Source organism: Petromyzon marinus, chromosome 67, assembly GCF_048934315.1.
Source record: "Petromyzon marinus isolate PM22_M1 ecotype Great Lakes invasive population chromosome 67, UKy_Petmar_22M1.pri1.0, whole genome shotgun sequence".
Lineage (NCBI taxonomy): Eukaryota > Metazoa > Chordata > Hyperoartia > Petromyzontiformes > Petromyzontidae > Petromyzon > Petromyzon marinus.
In genome coordinates, this window is record NC_133733.1 from 5,251,946 (window position 1) to 5,266,945 (window position 15,000).

At 51.6% G+C, this 15,000-nt stretch overlaps 1 protein-coding gene across 1 annotated transcript in view; it reads left to right on the forward strand.

The window, feature by feature from the left end:
- LOC116938343 (phosphatidylinositol 3,4,5-trisphosphate 5-phosphatase 2A-like) overlaps positions 1-15,000 on the forward strand; it is a 117,585-nt gene that overhangs the window by 69,335 nt on the left and 33,250 nt on the right. Inside the window, exons 17-21 of the mRNA XM_076054730.1 lie at positions 1,987-2,075; positions 2,873-2,954; positions 4,846-4,935; positions 11,531-11,647; positions 14,059-14,147. Coding sequence (XP_075910845.1) covers positions 1,987-2,075; positions 2,873-2,954; positions 4,846-4,935; positions 11,531-11,647; positions 14,059-14,147 — 467 coding nt within the window. The remainder of the gene's footprint in view (positions 1-1,986; positions 2,076-2,872; positions 2,955-4,845; positions 4,936-11,530; positions 11,648-14,058; positions 14,148-15,000) is intronic.

Below are 15,000 nucleotides of genomic sequence, written 5' to 3' on the forward strand. Positions count from 1 at the left end.
CATCCCGCTCAGCCACTCGCTCACCCGCCCAGCCACTCGCTCACCCGCCCAGCCACTGGCTCACCCACTCAGACACTCAACCACTCGCTCACCCACTCGGCCACTCGCTCACCCACCCAGCCACTCGCTCACCCACTCACCCGCTCAGCCACTCGCTCACCCACTCAGCTACTCGCTCACCTGCTCAGACACTCAGCCACTCGCTCACCCGCTCAGCCACTCGCTCACCCACTCAGACACTCAGCCACTCGCTCACCCACTCGGCCACTCGCTCACCCACTCAGCCACTCGCTCACCCACTCAGCCACTCGCTCACCCACTCAGCTACTCGCTCACCCACTCACCCACTCAGCCACTCGCTCACCCACTCAGCCACTCGCTCACTCACTCAACCGCTTGCTCACCCACTCAGCCACTCGCTCACCCGCTCAGCCACCCGCTCACCCGCTCAGCCACCCGCTCACCCACTTAGCCACTCGCTCACCCACTCAGCCACTCGCTCACCCGCTCAGCCACCCGCTCACCCACTCAGCCACTCAGCCACTCGCTCACCCACTCAGCCACTCGCTCACCCACTCAGCTACTCGCTCACCCACTCACCCACTCAGCCACTCGCTCACCCACTCAGACACTCAGCCACTCGCTCACCCACTCGGCCACTCGCTCACCCACTCAGCCACTCGCTCACCCACTCAGCCACTCGCTCACCCACTCAGCTACTCGCTCACCCACTCACCCACTCAGCCACTCGCTCACCCACTCAGCCACTCGCTCACTCACTCAACCGCTTGCTCACCCACTCAGCCACTCGCTCACCCGCTCAGCCACCCGCTCACCCGCTCAGCCACCCGCTCACCCACTTAGCCACTCGCTCACCCACTCAGCCACTCGCTCACCCGCTCAGCCACCCGCTCACCCACTCAGCCACTCGCTCACTCACTCAGCCGCTCGCTCACCCACTCAGCCACTCGCTCACCCGCTCACCCACTCAGCCACTCGCTCACCCACCCAGCCACTCGCTCACCCACTCACCCGCTCAGCCACTCGCTCACCCACTCAGCCACTCGCTCACCCGCTCAGACACTCAGCCACTCGCTCACCCACTCAGCCACTCGCTCACCCACTCAGCCACTCGCTCACGCACCCAGCCACTCGCTCACCCACTCAGCCACTCGCTCACGCACCCAGCCACTCGCTCACCCACTCACCCGCTCAGCCACTCGCTCACCCACTCAGCCGCTCAGCCACCCGCTCACCCACTCAGCCGCTCGCTCATCCACTCAACCGCTCGCTCACCCAATCAGCCACTCGCTCACCTGCTCACCCACTCAGCCACCCGTTCACCCACTTAGCCACTCGCTCACCCACTCAGCCACTCGCTCACCCGCTCAGCCACCCGCTCACCCACTCAGCCGCTCGCTCACTCACTCAGCCACCCGCTCACCCGCTCAGCCACCCACTCAGCCACTCAGCCGCTCCCTCACCCGCTCAGCCACTCGCTCACCCACTCAGCCGCTCGCTCACCCACTCAGCCGCTCGCTCACCCGCTCAGCCGTTCCGCCATTTGCTCAGCCACTCGCTCACCCGCACAGCCACTCGCTCACCCACTCGCTCACCCACTCACTCACTCTCGATCCCTGTGTCTCCCTGTCCCCGTCACGCCATGTCCCCGTGTCTCCGTGACCCCGTGACTCCGTGACCCCGTGACCCCATATCTCCATCTGTCCACGTGGCCCCGTGTCCCATTGTCTCTGTGACCCCGTGACCCCATATCTCCATGACCCCTTGTCCCCGTGACCCTGTGACCCCGTGTTCCCATGCCCCAATGTCTCCGTGACCCCTTAACCCCATGTCCCCATGACCCCGTGTCCCAATATCCCTGTGACCCCGTGACCCCATATCTCCGTGACCCCGCGACCCCGTGACCCCACATCTCCGTGACCCCGCGACCCCACGTCTCTCCCTCTCCCTCTCTCTCTCTCTCAGACGAGGAGGACATCACCTTCCCCCCAACCTACCGCTACGAGAAGGGATCCCGGGACGTCTACGTTTGGCAGAAGTTCAAGACGACAGGGGTGAGTGCCCCTGGCACGTGACCCGAGTTCGATTCCCGCAAACGCGGGTCACGTGCCATGGTGAGGTCAGTTCCCGGACCTCACCTGGGTCGACGCCGACTCGAACGAGCAGCTGGTGTAGCTGCGTGTAGGGAACATCGCCAATGGGGGAGACAAAGGCGGCCGGGCGTGGGTGCTGGTCATCACCACCATCACTATCACCATCACCACCATCACTTTCATCATCACCACCATTATCACTATCAGCATCACCACCACCACCATCACCACCATCACTACCACAACCATCATCACCACCATCACCACCACCACCATCATCACCACCACCATCACCACCACCACCACCATCACCACCATCACCACCATCACCATCATCACCACCACCATCACCACCACCACCATCACCACCATCACCACCATCATCACCACCACCACCACCACCATCACCACCACCATCACCACCACCACCATCACCACCATCACCACCATCACCACCATCATCACCACCACCACCACCACCATCACCACCACCATCACCACCACCACCATCACCACCACCATCACCACCATCACCACCACCACCAACATCACCACCACCAACATCACTACCATCACCATCACCACCACCACCATCACCATCATCACCACCACCATCACCACCACCACCACCATCACCACCATCACCACCACCACCATCACCACCATCACCACCATCACCACCACCTCGTGTCGTTGTTGCGCTGTGTGGGCGACGGACTCGGCCCCGTCACGGTAACGCGGAATTTCCACCTGGACAGGTGCGCAAGAACGTCCCGTCGTGGTGCGACCGCGTGCTGTGGAAGTCTCACCCCGAGATGCACATCGCCTGCAACTCGTACGGTGAGCAGCGGGGGGTGGTGGTGGTGGTGATGGTGGTGGTGTTGATGGTGGTGGTGGTGGTGATGGTGAAAGTGATGGTGATGGTGAAAGTGATGGTGATGGTGATGATAGCTGTGACGGCGTTGATGATGGTGGTGATGGTGATGTTGATGATGGCTGTGACGGTGTTGATGATGGTGGTGATGTTGATGATGTTGATGGCTGTGACGGTGTTGATGATGGTGGTGATGGTGGTGATGGTGATGGTAGTGATGGTGATGGTGGTGGTGATGGTGGTGATGGTGGTGGTGTTGATGGTGGTGATGATGGTGGTGATGGTGATGGCTGTGACGGTGTTGATGGTGGTGATGGTGGTGATGGTGGTGATGGTGATGATGTTGATAGCTGTGACGGTGTTGATGATGGTGGTGATGGAGGTGATGGTGGTGATGATGGTGGTGATGGTGATGGCTGTGACGGTGTTGATGATGGTGCTGATGGTGGTGGTGTTGATGGTGGTGATGATGGTGGTGATGGTGATGGCTGTGACGGTGTTGATGGTGGTGATGGTGGTGTTGATGGAGGTGATGGTGGTGGTGATGATGGTGGCTCCAGTTTAACAGCAGAGGTCTCACTCCGAATCAGTCGAGCAGCAATATCTTTTCATCGGTTGCGTAACGCTGTGTGGAAGCTACCTGGTCTGTCGCTCCGCACTAAGCTTCAGGTCTTCTCGGCCACGGTCATTCCCTCCCTTCTCTACGCTTGCGAAACGTGGACCCCCCTAATGGAACATCTTCGCCGGTTAGAAACATTTAGGCTGACCTGCCTACGATCCATCCTGGGTTTAACCAGGCTGGATTGTGTGAGGAGCTCACAAATCCTTGAAAGATCTGGGCAAGGTCCCATCGGTGAGCTCCTCCAGCAGGCAAGGCTGCGTTTGCTGGGTCATGTAGCCCGCATGCCCAGCCACCGCATGCCTAAACAGCTTTTGTTCGGCCGGATTGAGGGGGCTAAACAGGCGCGGTACGGGCAAGAGAAGAGATGGTGATGGTGATGCTTGTGATGGTGGTGATGGTGGTGGTGGTGATGGTGGTGATGATGGTGATGTTGATGATGATGGTGGTGATGGTGATGATGATGCTGATGATGGTGGTGATGCTGATCATGTTGGTGGTGATGCTGATGATGATGATGGTGGTGATGGTGGTGATGTTGATGATGTTGATGATGCTGATGATGCTGATGATGATGATGGTGGTGATGGTGGTTGATGGTGGTGATGGTGGTGATGGTGATGGTGGTGATGGTGGTGATGATGCTGATGATGCTGATGATGGTGGTGATGGTGGTGGTGTAGGTGATGGTGGTGATGGTGTTGGTGATGGTGGTGATGGTGGTGGTGATGGTGGTGATGTTGATGATGGTGGTGATGGTGGTGATGGTGATGGTGATGATGGTGATGATGATGGTGGTGATGATGGTGGTGGTGGTGATGATGATCATGGTGGTGATGTTGATGTTGATGATGGTGGTGGTGGTGATGATGGTGATGTTGATGATGATGTTGATGATGCTGATGATGATGCTGGTGATGGTGGTGATGGTGGTGGTGATGGTGGTGGTGGTGGTGATGATGGTGGTGATGGTGGTGATGTTGATGATGCTGGTGATGGTGGTGATGGTGATGGTGGTGATGGTGATGGTGGTGATGGTGATGTTGATGATGCTGGTGATGGTGGTGATGGTGGTGATGGTGATGGTGGTGATGGTGATGTTGATGATGGTGGTGATGTTGATTGTGATGATGGTGGTGATGGTGATTGTGATGATGGTGGTGATGGTGATTGTGATGATGGTGATGGTGGTGATGGTGATAGTGATGATGTTGATGGTGATGGTGGTGATGGTGCAGGGTGCCCTGAGGACATCGTGACGAGCGACCACTCCCCAGTTTTTGCGACGTTCGACGTCGCAGTCACCTCCCAGTTCGTGTCCAAAAAAGGTGACATCATCACTACGTCATCATCGTCATCATCATCGTCATCATCATCTACGTAATCATTGTCACCATCGTCATCATCTACATCGTCATCATTGTCGTCACCATCATCGTCATCATCTACATCATCATCTACGTCATCATTGTCATCATCATCGTCATCATCTACATCGTCATCATTGTAGTCACCATCATCGTCATCATCTACATCATCGTCGTCATCATCATCGTCATCATCTACATCGTTATTGTCATCATCATCGTCATCATCTACATCGTCATTGTCATCATCGTCATCATCTACATCGTCATCATCTACATCGTCGTCATCGTCATCATCATCGTCATCATCTACATCGTCATCATCTACATCATCATCTACATCATCATTGTCATCATCATCGTCATCATCATCTACGTCATTATTGTCATCATCGTCATCATCTATATCGTCATCATTGTCGTCACCATCATCGTCATCATCTACATCATCATCTACGTCATCATCTACATCATCATCTACGTCATCATTGTCATCATCATCGTCATCATCTACATCGTCATCATTGTGGTCACCATCATCGTCATCATCTACATCATCGTCGTCATCATCGTCATCATCTACATCGTTATTGTCATCATCATCGTTATCATCTATATCGTCATCATCTACATCGTCGTCATCATCGTCATCATCTACATCGTCATCATCTACATCATCATCTACATCATCATTGTCATCATCATCGTCATCATCATCGTCATCATCATCTACATCATCATCTACATCATTGTCATCATCTTCGTCATCGTCATCATTTCCATTATCATCTACGTCATCATTGTCATCATCATCGTCATCATCTACATCATCACCTACGTCATCAATGTCATCATCATCATCTACATCGTCATCAACTACATCATCATCTACATCATCATTGTCATCATCATCGTCATCATCTACATCGTCATCATCTACATCATCATCTACATCATCATTGTCATCATCATCGTCATCATCTACATCGTCATCATCTACATCATCTACGTCATCATTGTCATCATCATCGTCATCATCTACATCGTCATCATCTACATCATCATCTACGTCATCATTGTCATCATCTACATCATCATCTACATCATTGTCATCATCATCGTCATCATTTCCATCATCATCTACGTCATCATTGTCATCATCATCGTCATCATCTACATCGTCATCATCTACATCATCATCTACGTCATCATTGTCATCATCGTCATCATCTACATCGTCATCATCTACATCATCATTGTCATCATCATCATCGTCATCATCATCATCTACATCGTCATCATCTACATCATCATTGTCATCATCATCATCATCTACATCATCATTGTCATCATCATCGTCATCATCGACATCCTCATTGTCACCATCATCGTCATCATCTACATCGTCATCATCATTGTCATCATCATCGTCATCATCTACATCGTTATTGTCATCATCATCGTCATCATCTACATCGTCATTGTCATCATCATCGTCATCATTTACATCATCACTGTCATCATCATCTACATCGTCATCGTCATCATCATCTACATCATCGTCATCATCATTGTCATCATCATCGTCATAATCTACATCGTCATCATTGTCGTCACCATCATCATCTACATCATCGTCGTCATCATCATCGTCATCATCGTCGTCATCATCATCGTCATCATCATCTTCAACATCGTCGTCATTATCATAGTCATCATCATCATCGACATCATCATCTACATCATCGTCATCATAATCATCATAATCATCAACATAGTCATTATCATAGTCATCAACATCATTATCAAAGTTATCATCATTATAGTCATCATAATCACCATCATAGTCATTATCATCAACATAGTCACCATCATCATAATCATCATCTTCGTCATCTTCAACACAATCATCGTCATCATCATCATAGTCCTCGTCATTATAAACATCATCATCATCAAGATCATCATCAACAACATCATTAACGCCGGCACCAACGTCAACATTATCAACATCAACACCGCCATCAATGCAACAACCACCACCACCAGCGTCACCTTCACCACAACAACCACAACACCCTGTGCACAGGAATAGGTTTTCACCCTTTAAACTGGCACAAAAGCTGACACCTTTATTCAAGGCATCATGTCTGCAATAACCACAACACTAGCAGTCAAAATGCAAACAAAAGAGACAACTCTGATAATAATAATATTGGCACTGTCCTTGAATTTGATTGGTCCACACCCGAGACAGCCGTCTCGGGTGTGGACCAATCACCACACCCGAGACGGCCGTCTCGGGTGTGGACCAATCAAATTCAAGGACAGTGCCAATATTATCAGAGTTGTCTTTTTTGTTTGCATTTTGACTGCTTGTGTTGTGGTTATTGCAGACATGATGCCTTGAATAAAGGCGTCAGTTTTTGTGCCAGTTAAAAGGGTAAAACCTATTCCTATATCTTGTTACTGGCAAAGGAGGTCTCATAATGTAAAATACCCTGTGCACAGTGTGGCGAGGCTACACGGGGGAGCTTTGTCTTTGTGTGTGCGTGCGTGCGTGCGTCCAACAACCCCCTACGTCCTCGGCGGTGCCGGACGGTAGCCGCTATGGTGGATGCGAGCGATGCGATGGTGGGAATGGAAAATTCCACGCGGCTTTCCCCCCCCACCCACCCTGTGGCGTTTGTAGTCACTGCAGCGGCCAAACAGGGTACCAGGGGTTGCTGGTAACCCCTTCAACCTTCAAGTACCACGAAAAACACGAGCTAAAGAAATCTAACTAAAATTTTGCCGGAGGCCCCGGGGGGGACAGGCGTCCATGACGTCTCCTGGCCGAACCCCAATTGGCAGAGCCAGGAGGCTGAGTGGCCACGTGGAATGTCCGAACGCTCGCTTGCAGAGGAGAGGCTGCCACTCGTCTGTTGGGAGCTGGACCGGTACCGCCTGGATCTCTGCGGTATTCAGGATGTCCCGGTGGACCGACTCTGGCTCCTGCCACCATGAGGGGTGGACAGTCCTCTACTCGGGGCAGCAGATTGCCAAACAACAGGGTGTGGCTCTTCTTCTGAACAAAATAATGAAGGGGGCGTGGGAGCGTGGCGGTGAGGTGCGGGAAGCTGTAAGCCCCAGGCTACTTTGGGCTCGCATTCCCATCAACCGGAGGCGAGGAGTGGTGGTGGTTGCTTATGCCCGCACTGAAGATGAACATCCGTGGAGGGATGCAGGCAAGGCCAATGAGTCTGATGCCTTCTATGACCTCCTGTCACAGGTGCTGGCTAAAGTGGCCCCTCGGGATGCAGTCATCATGTCGGGTGACTTCAATGCCCGAGGGGGTCATGATGCTGGCACCTGGGCAGGAGAGATTGGAAGACATGGACCAGATCAGCTCAATAACAACGGTAGGAGGCTGCTAGATTTTTGTGCAGCCCATGGGCTTGTAATTACCAACACGCTGTTCCGACATCGGCGCATCCACACAACATCATGGATACGCGCCGGGTCCAAGCAAGAACATCTGCCGGACTACGTAGTGACGGACCAGCAGATGCTAGCCCATGTCCTTGACACCAGGACCTACCGTGGAGCTGAGCTGCCCACTGACCATCGACTAGTCATCTGTAAGATGCGCCTGCCATTCTTCCACTCCGGTGGTGGGTGTACACCCAGGAGCCCATTCAAACCCACGGTGGCCAGGCCTCGGCTAGCTGATGAATGTTGCAAGCGAGAATTTCATCATCGCTTGCGGCTGGGGTTGGCATCGTCCCCCACTCCTCCTCATGTCGAGGGTAAATGGGCGAGGTTTAGGACTGTGACTCACGCAGCTGCAACGGCTGCTTTGGGTACACGGTCCAGACCTCCCCAGAGACCCCGGCTGACGGAGGAGGTGTTCAGCCTGGCTGAGAAAAAGCGACAGGCCCACTCTCATCGTCTACAGCATCCCACGCCGGAGAATGAGGAGGCTTACCGGAAGCCTTCGCTCGAAGGTTCGGAGAGCCGTGAGGCGCTGCAAGGATGGGTGGTGGTCGTGGACTTGCTGAGGAGATGGAGTCTGCCTCAGTAGCCCACGATCACACATCGCTCTTCAATTCCATCCTAAACGTAACTTGGTGCAGCACAGCTATCACCATCCTTAAGGGAAGAAATGCAGGAGGCTCGTGAAGGACGCTGCTGCTGCTACTGGCCAGTTGAAGGCAGTCGCCCTCCAGCAACAACGGAGGGCAGAGCTGTGATGCTCACAACAACGAGCGGAGCACCAGGCAGCTAAAGCGCAGCGAGTTTGCACAGTAGGGGGGTACAGCTGGTGGTGCATCTGCCGGTCATCTCAGTCAACCCATGGCACCTGCTGGGTCTGTCCCGTGACCTCCTGCAACTAGCCTGGCACAGTAGGGGGGTACAGCTGGTGGTGCATCTGCCGGTCATCTCAGTCAACCCATGGCACCTGCTGGGTCTGTCCCGTGACCTCCTGCACCTAGCTTGGCACAGTAGGGGGGTACAGCTGGTGGTGCATCTGCCGGTCATCTCAGTCAACCCATGGCACCTGCTGGGTCTGTCCCGTGACCTCCTGCAACTAGCCTGGCACAGTAGGGGGGTACAGCTGGTGGTGCATCTGCCGGTCATCTCAGTCAGCTGACCCATGGCACCTGCTGGGTCTGTCCCGTGACCTCCTGCACCTAGCCTGGCACAGTAGGGGGGTACAGCTGGTGGTGCATCTACCGGTCATCTCGGTCAGTCGACCAATGGCACCTGCTGGGTCTGCCCCATGACTTCCTGCCGGTGGGCGTTCGACACTTTACGTGGCCTCAACGTGCACATGGCCTGGCACAATTGTGGTGGTGACATCACCGCCACCCAGTGGCGAATGGCGGTGGTTGTTGTTGTTGCTGCTGCTGTGCGGGGAGCGGTAGTGTAGAAGTTAGCGCTACGCTGCGCTACGAACCTGGTGACCCAGGTTCGATTCCCGCTCACGGCCAACACCAGCGATTACAGTCACTGTCACACAAGGCCATAATTATAATATATTGGGGGGACACACACACACCCCCCCCCAATATCCCCCCCCAATATTCAAATATGCTCAAAATGCCCCCCCCCCCCAATATATTGCTATTAAAGAATAATCGCTATGTAAATGAAAATAACAATTTACCAAACCTTGGCCACACCATCTGGACACGTCTTCGCATAAATCAATGCGTAGATTTATGTTTCTATGATCGCGGTTATGGCTGAAATTTATTAATCCCTAATCTCTGCCATTACGTATAAGCAAAACAAGAAATGGTAAAGTAAAAAAACGTAAAAACAGAGCATTGTAATACAATAACACTATTAGACATTATTGTAAAATAAGTAATATTTAAAAAAAAAATTTAACAAAAACGCTTTAATGAAATGTACCGCACTAGCGATGTAAGAACTCCACCACGACTCCAGGAAGTGGTCCCGAAGCTCGCCAAGACGTAATGGGACCGTGGCCGATTTTTTCAGCCGACGTCAGTTGAGCGTGGACAATTAGACCCCAAGCCGACACACACATATAACATGTAAAAAATAATGTTTAAACAGGTCCCTGCAGGGTGGGCTGGTAGGAACATTGGAATTTTGCGCAATTTTATGACATTGTTATACTTACAAATGTTGGGTGCAATAAGACATATCAAGTCTCTGCGCTGTCTATTGCTGATTTTACACCCCAACAGCACGAGATTTCACTTCGTTAAAGTATTGAAAGGGGACGGACGGACGGACACATTAATCTATTGCAGGCTGGTACACTCAGTTTACAACTTCGTTCCTACCAGTAAAAGTATATACGTACGTCATCGGTATGACGTATGTATAACCAAGTTTACAGTCGATACCGCTTTGGGAAGTGGGCTGAAATTGAGTTACAAGATTTGAGGATAAAACAACAACAACAACGACAGAGTTAGTGAAATGAAAGTGTGTCAAAATAAATAAATAAAAATTCTTATCCCGTGTGTTAGTGAATTTTTGTAATATGTTAGGCAGGAAATTAGTTTTCAAATTTAGATTTTATTTTATTTTTTTCCTCTCTGGGTTTGGGGGACACCCTGGAAGATTTGGGTCCCACCCACCAATGTCGTCTCCATGGCTACGTCAATCGCTGTCACAGATCAAAATTATCTGAACCCCCCCCCTCCCCCTAGGTCGACTCGGCCTCAAATCGAGTAGCTGGTGTGGCGGTGTGCGTTGTGTTCCTCGAGGGGAGCGGTGGTGCAGCGGTTAGCGCTACGCTGCGCTACGAACCCGGCGACCCCGGGTTCGATTCCCGCTCACGGCCAACGCCGCCGGTGACGATTATCCGAACCGGTTTCTGGGCCTCCTCTAGGTCGACTCGGCCACAAATGAGTACCTGGTGCGGTGTGTAGTGAACATCGCCACTGGGGAGACAAAGGCGGCCGGGCGCGGTGCCGGTAGCCACCCACCCCCTCGTGTGCCGTGCCGGCCTTCGTAGGTGCTGCTCGCTAACGGCACTTGCCCCTGCAGCGTGTTGAGGCTACACGGGGGATCTTTGCCTTTGTGTCCCTAGTGGAGGAGCCGGGGTCGGTGGGCCAGGCCATGATTCAGTTCGACTCTGTCAAGGTGATCCTCAAGACGAGCAGTCGCTCACACTTCTTCATCGAGTTCTACTCCAGCTGCCTCGACGGTGAGCCAACTCCTCTACCACCTCCTCCTCCTCAACCTACACCTCCTCCCCTAACTCCTCCTCCTCAACCTACACCTCCTCCCCTAACTCCTCCTCCTCAACCTACACCTCCTCAGCTACACCTCAACCTCCTCCTCAACCTACACCTCCTCCCCTAACTCCTCCTCAACCTACACCTCCTCCCCTAACTCCTCCTCCTCAACCTACACCTCCTCAGCTACACCTCCACCTCCTCCTCAACCTACACCTCTACCTCCTCCACCTCCTCCTCAACCTACACCTCCTCCTCAGCTACACCTCCACCTCCTCCACCTCCTCCTCAGCTACACCTCCTACACCTCCTCCACCTCCTCCTCAACCTACACCTCCTCAGCTACACCTCCTCCACCTCCTCCACCTCCTCCTCAACCTACACCTCCTCCTCAGCTACACCTCCTCCACCTCCACCTCCTCCTCAACCTACACCTCCTCAGCTACAGCTCCACCTCCTCCACCTCCTCCTCGAGCTACACCTCCCCAACCTACACCTGCTCCTCCACCTCGACCCCCTCCACCTCCTCCTCCACCTCAACCTCCTCCTCAACCTGCAAGACCATCAGCAGCACCAACCTCCTGCGCCACCACTACCATCACCACTACCATCACCACTACCATCACCACTACCACCACCACTACCATCACCACCTCCACCACCACCTCCACCACCACTTCCATCACCACTACCATCACCACCGCCACTACCATCACCACTACCATCACCACCTCCACCACCATCACCACGACCATCACCACCTCCACCACCACTACCATCACCACCTCCACCACCACTACCATCACCACTACCATCACCACCTCCATCACCACTATCATCACCACTACCATCACCACTACCATCACCACCTCCACCACCACTACCATCACCACCTCCATCACCACTACCATCACCACCTCCATCACCACCGATGATGTTGATGATGGTAATAGTGATGATGTTGATGGTGATGATATTGGTTTTGATGTTGTTGATGATGATGATGTTGATGATGGTGATGATGTTGGTGATGGTGGTATTCATGGTGGTGATGTTGATGATGATGTTGGTAATGATGTCGATGATGATGGCGATGATGTCCATGATGGTGGTGGTGGTGATGATGGTGGTGTTCAAGGTGATGATATTGATGATGATGGTGATGATGGTGTTGATGGTGATGATGTTGAAGTTGATGTTGTTGGTTGTGTTGATGGTGATGATGTTGATGATGGTGGTGGTGGTGATGATGGTGGTGATATTGATGATGATGATGGTGGTGTTGATGGTGATGATGTTGAAGATGATGGTGTTGGTTGTGTTGATGGTGATGATGTTGGTGATGTTGGTAATGATGTGTATGATGATGGCGATGATGTCCATGATGGTGATGATGGTAGTGGTAATGGTGTGGATGATGTTGATGATGATGATGATAATGGTGGTGATGATGATGTTGGTGGTGATGGTGTGGATGACGTTGATTATGTTGGTGGTGTTGATGGTGATGTTGGTGATGATGTTGATGGAGTGGATGATGATGTTGATGATAATGTTGATGATGATAATGTTGGTGATGATGATGATGATGTTGGTGATGATGTTGATAATGATGATGATGTTGGTGATGATGTTGATGATGATGGTGATGATATCCATGATGGTGGTGGTGATGATGGTGGTGATGTTGGTGTTGAGGATGTTGATGGTATTGGTGGTGTTGATGGTGATGATGTTGATGATGTTGGAAATTATGTTGATGATGATGATGGCGATGATGTCCATGATGGTGATGATGGTGGTGGTAATGGTGTAGATAACGTTGATGATGTTGGTGGTGTTGATGGAGTGGATGATGGTGTTCATGATGATGATGATGTTGGTGATGATGTTGTTGGTGATGATGATGATGATGATGTTGGTGATGATGGTAATGATGTTGATGATGATGGTGATGATATCCATGATGGTGGTGGTGATGATGGTGGTGATGTTGGTGTTGAGGATGTTGATGGTATTGGTGGTGTTGATGGTGATGATGTTGATGATGTTGGAAATTATGTTGATGATGATGATGGCGATGATGTCCATGATGGTGATGATGGTGGTGGTAATGGTGTGGATAACGTTGATGATGTTGGTGGTGTTGATGGAGTGGATGATGGTGATGATGATGATGTTGGTGATGATGATGATGATGTTGGTGATGATGATGATGATGTTGGTGATGATGATGATGTTGGTGATGATGATGATGATGTTGGTGATGATGATGATGATGTTGGTGATGATGATGATGTTGGTGATGATGATGATGATGTTGGTGATGATGATGATGTTGGTGATGATGATGATGATGATGTTGGTGATGATGATGAAGGTTTTGAGAAGACGGAGGAGGGCACCAACATGGCGAATGAGACCGTGGGGTTCCTCCACCTGAGCTGGAGCGCTGAGCAGCTGCCAACTGTGAGACCACCCCCAGCAGCAGCAGCACCACGACCATGATGACGATGATGATGACGATGATGATGACAACGATGATGATAATGACGATGACGATGATGACGACGATGATGATGATGACGACGACGATGATGATGACGACGATGATGATGACGACGATGATGATGATGATGACGACGCCGATGATGACGATGATGATGACGATGATGATGACGATGATGATGACGACGATGATGATGATGACGACGATGATGATGACGACGATGACAACGATGATGATGATGATGACGATGATGATGACGACGATGACAACGATGATGATGATGACGACGATGATGATGATGACGATGATGATGACGACGATGATGATGACGATGATGATGACAACAATGATGGCGATGATGACGATGATGACGACGATGATGACGATGATGATGATGACGACGATGATGACGATGATGACAACGATGACGACGACGATGACGACAATGACGACGACGACAATGACGACGATGATGACGATGATGACGACGATGATGACGACGTTGGCGACGATGATGACGATGATGACGACAATGATGACGACGATGATGACGATGATGATGACGATGAAGATGACGATGATGACGACGACAACGACGATGATGACGACGATGATGACGATGATGATGATGATGACGATGAAGATGACGACGATGACGATGATGACGACGACGATGACGATGACTACGACGTTGGCGACGACGACGATGATGATGATGATGACAATGAAGATGACGATGATGACGATGATGACGACGATGACGATGACTACGACGATGGCGACGACGATGATGACGATGATGACGATGATGAC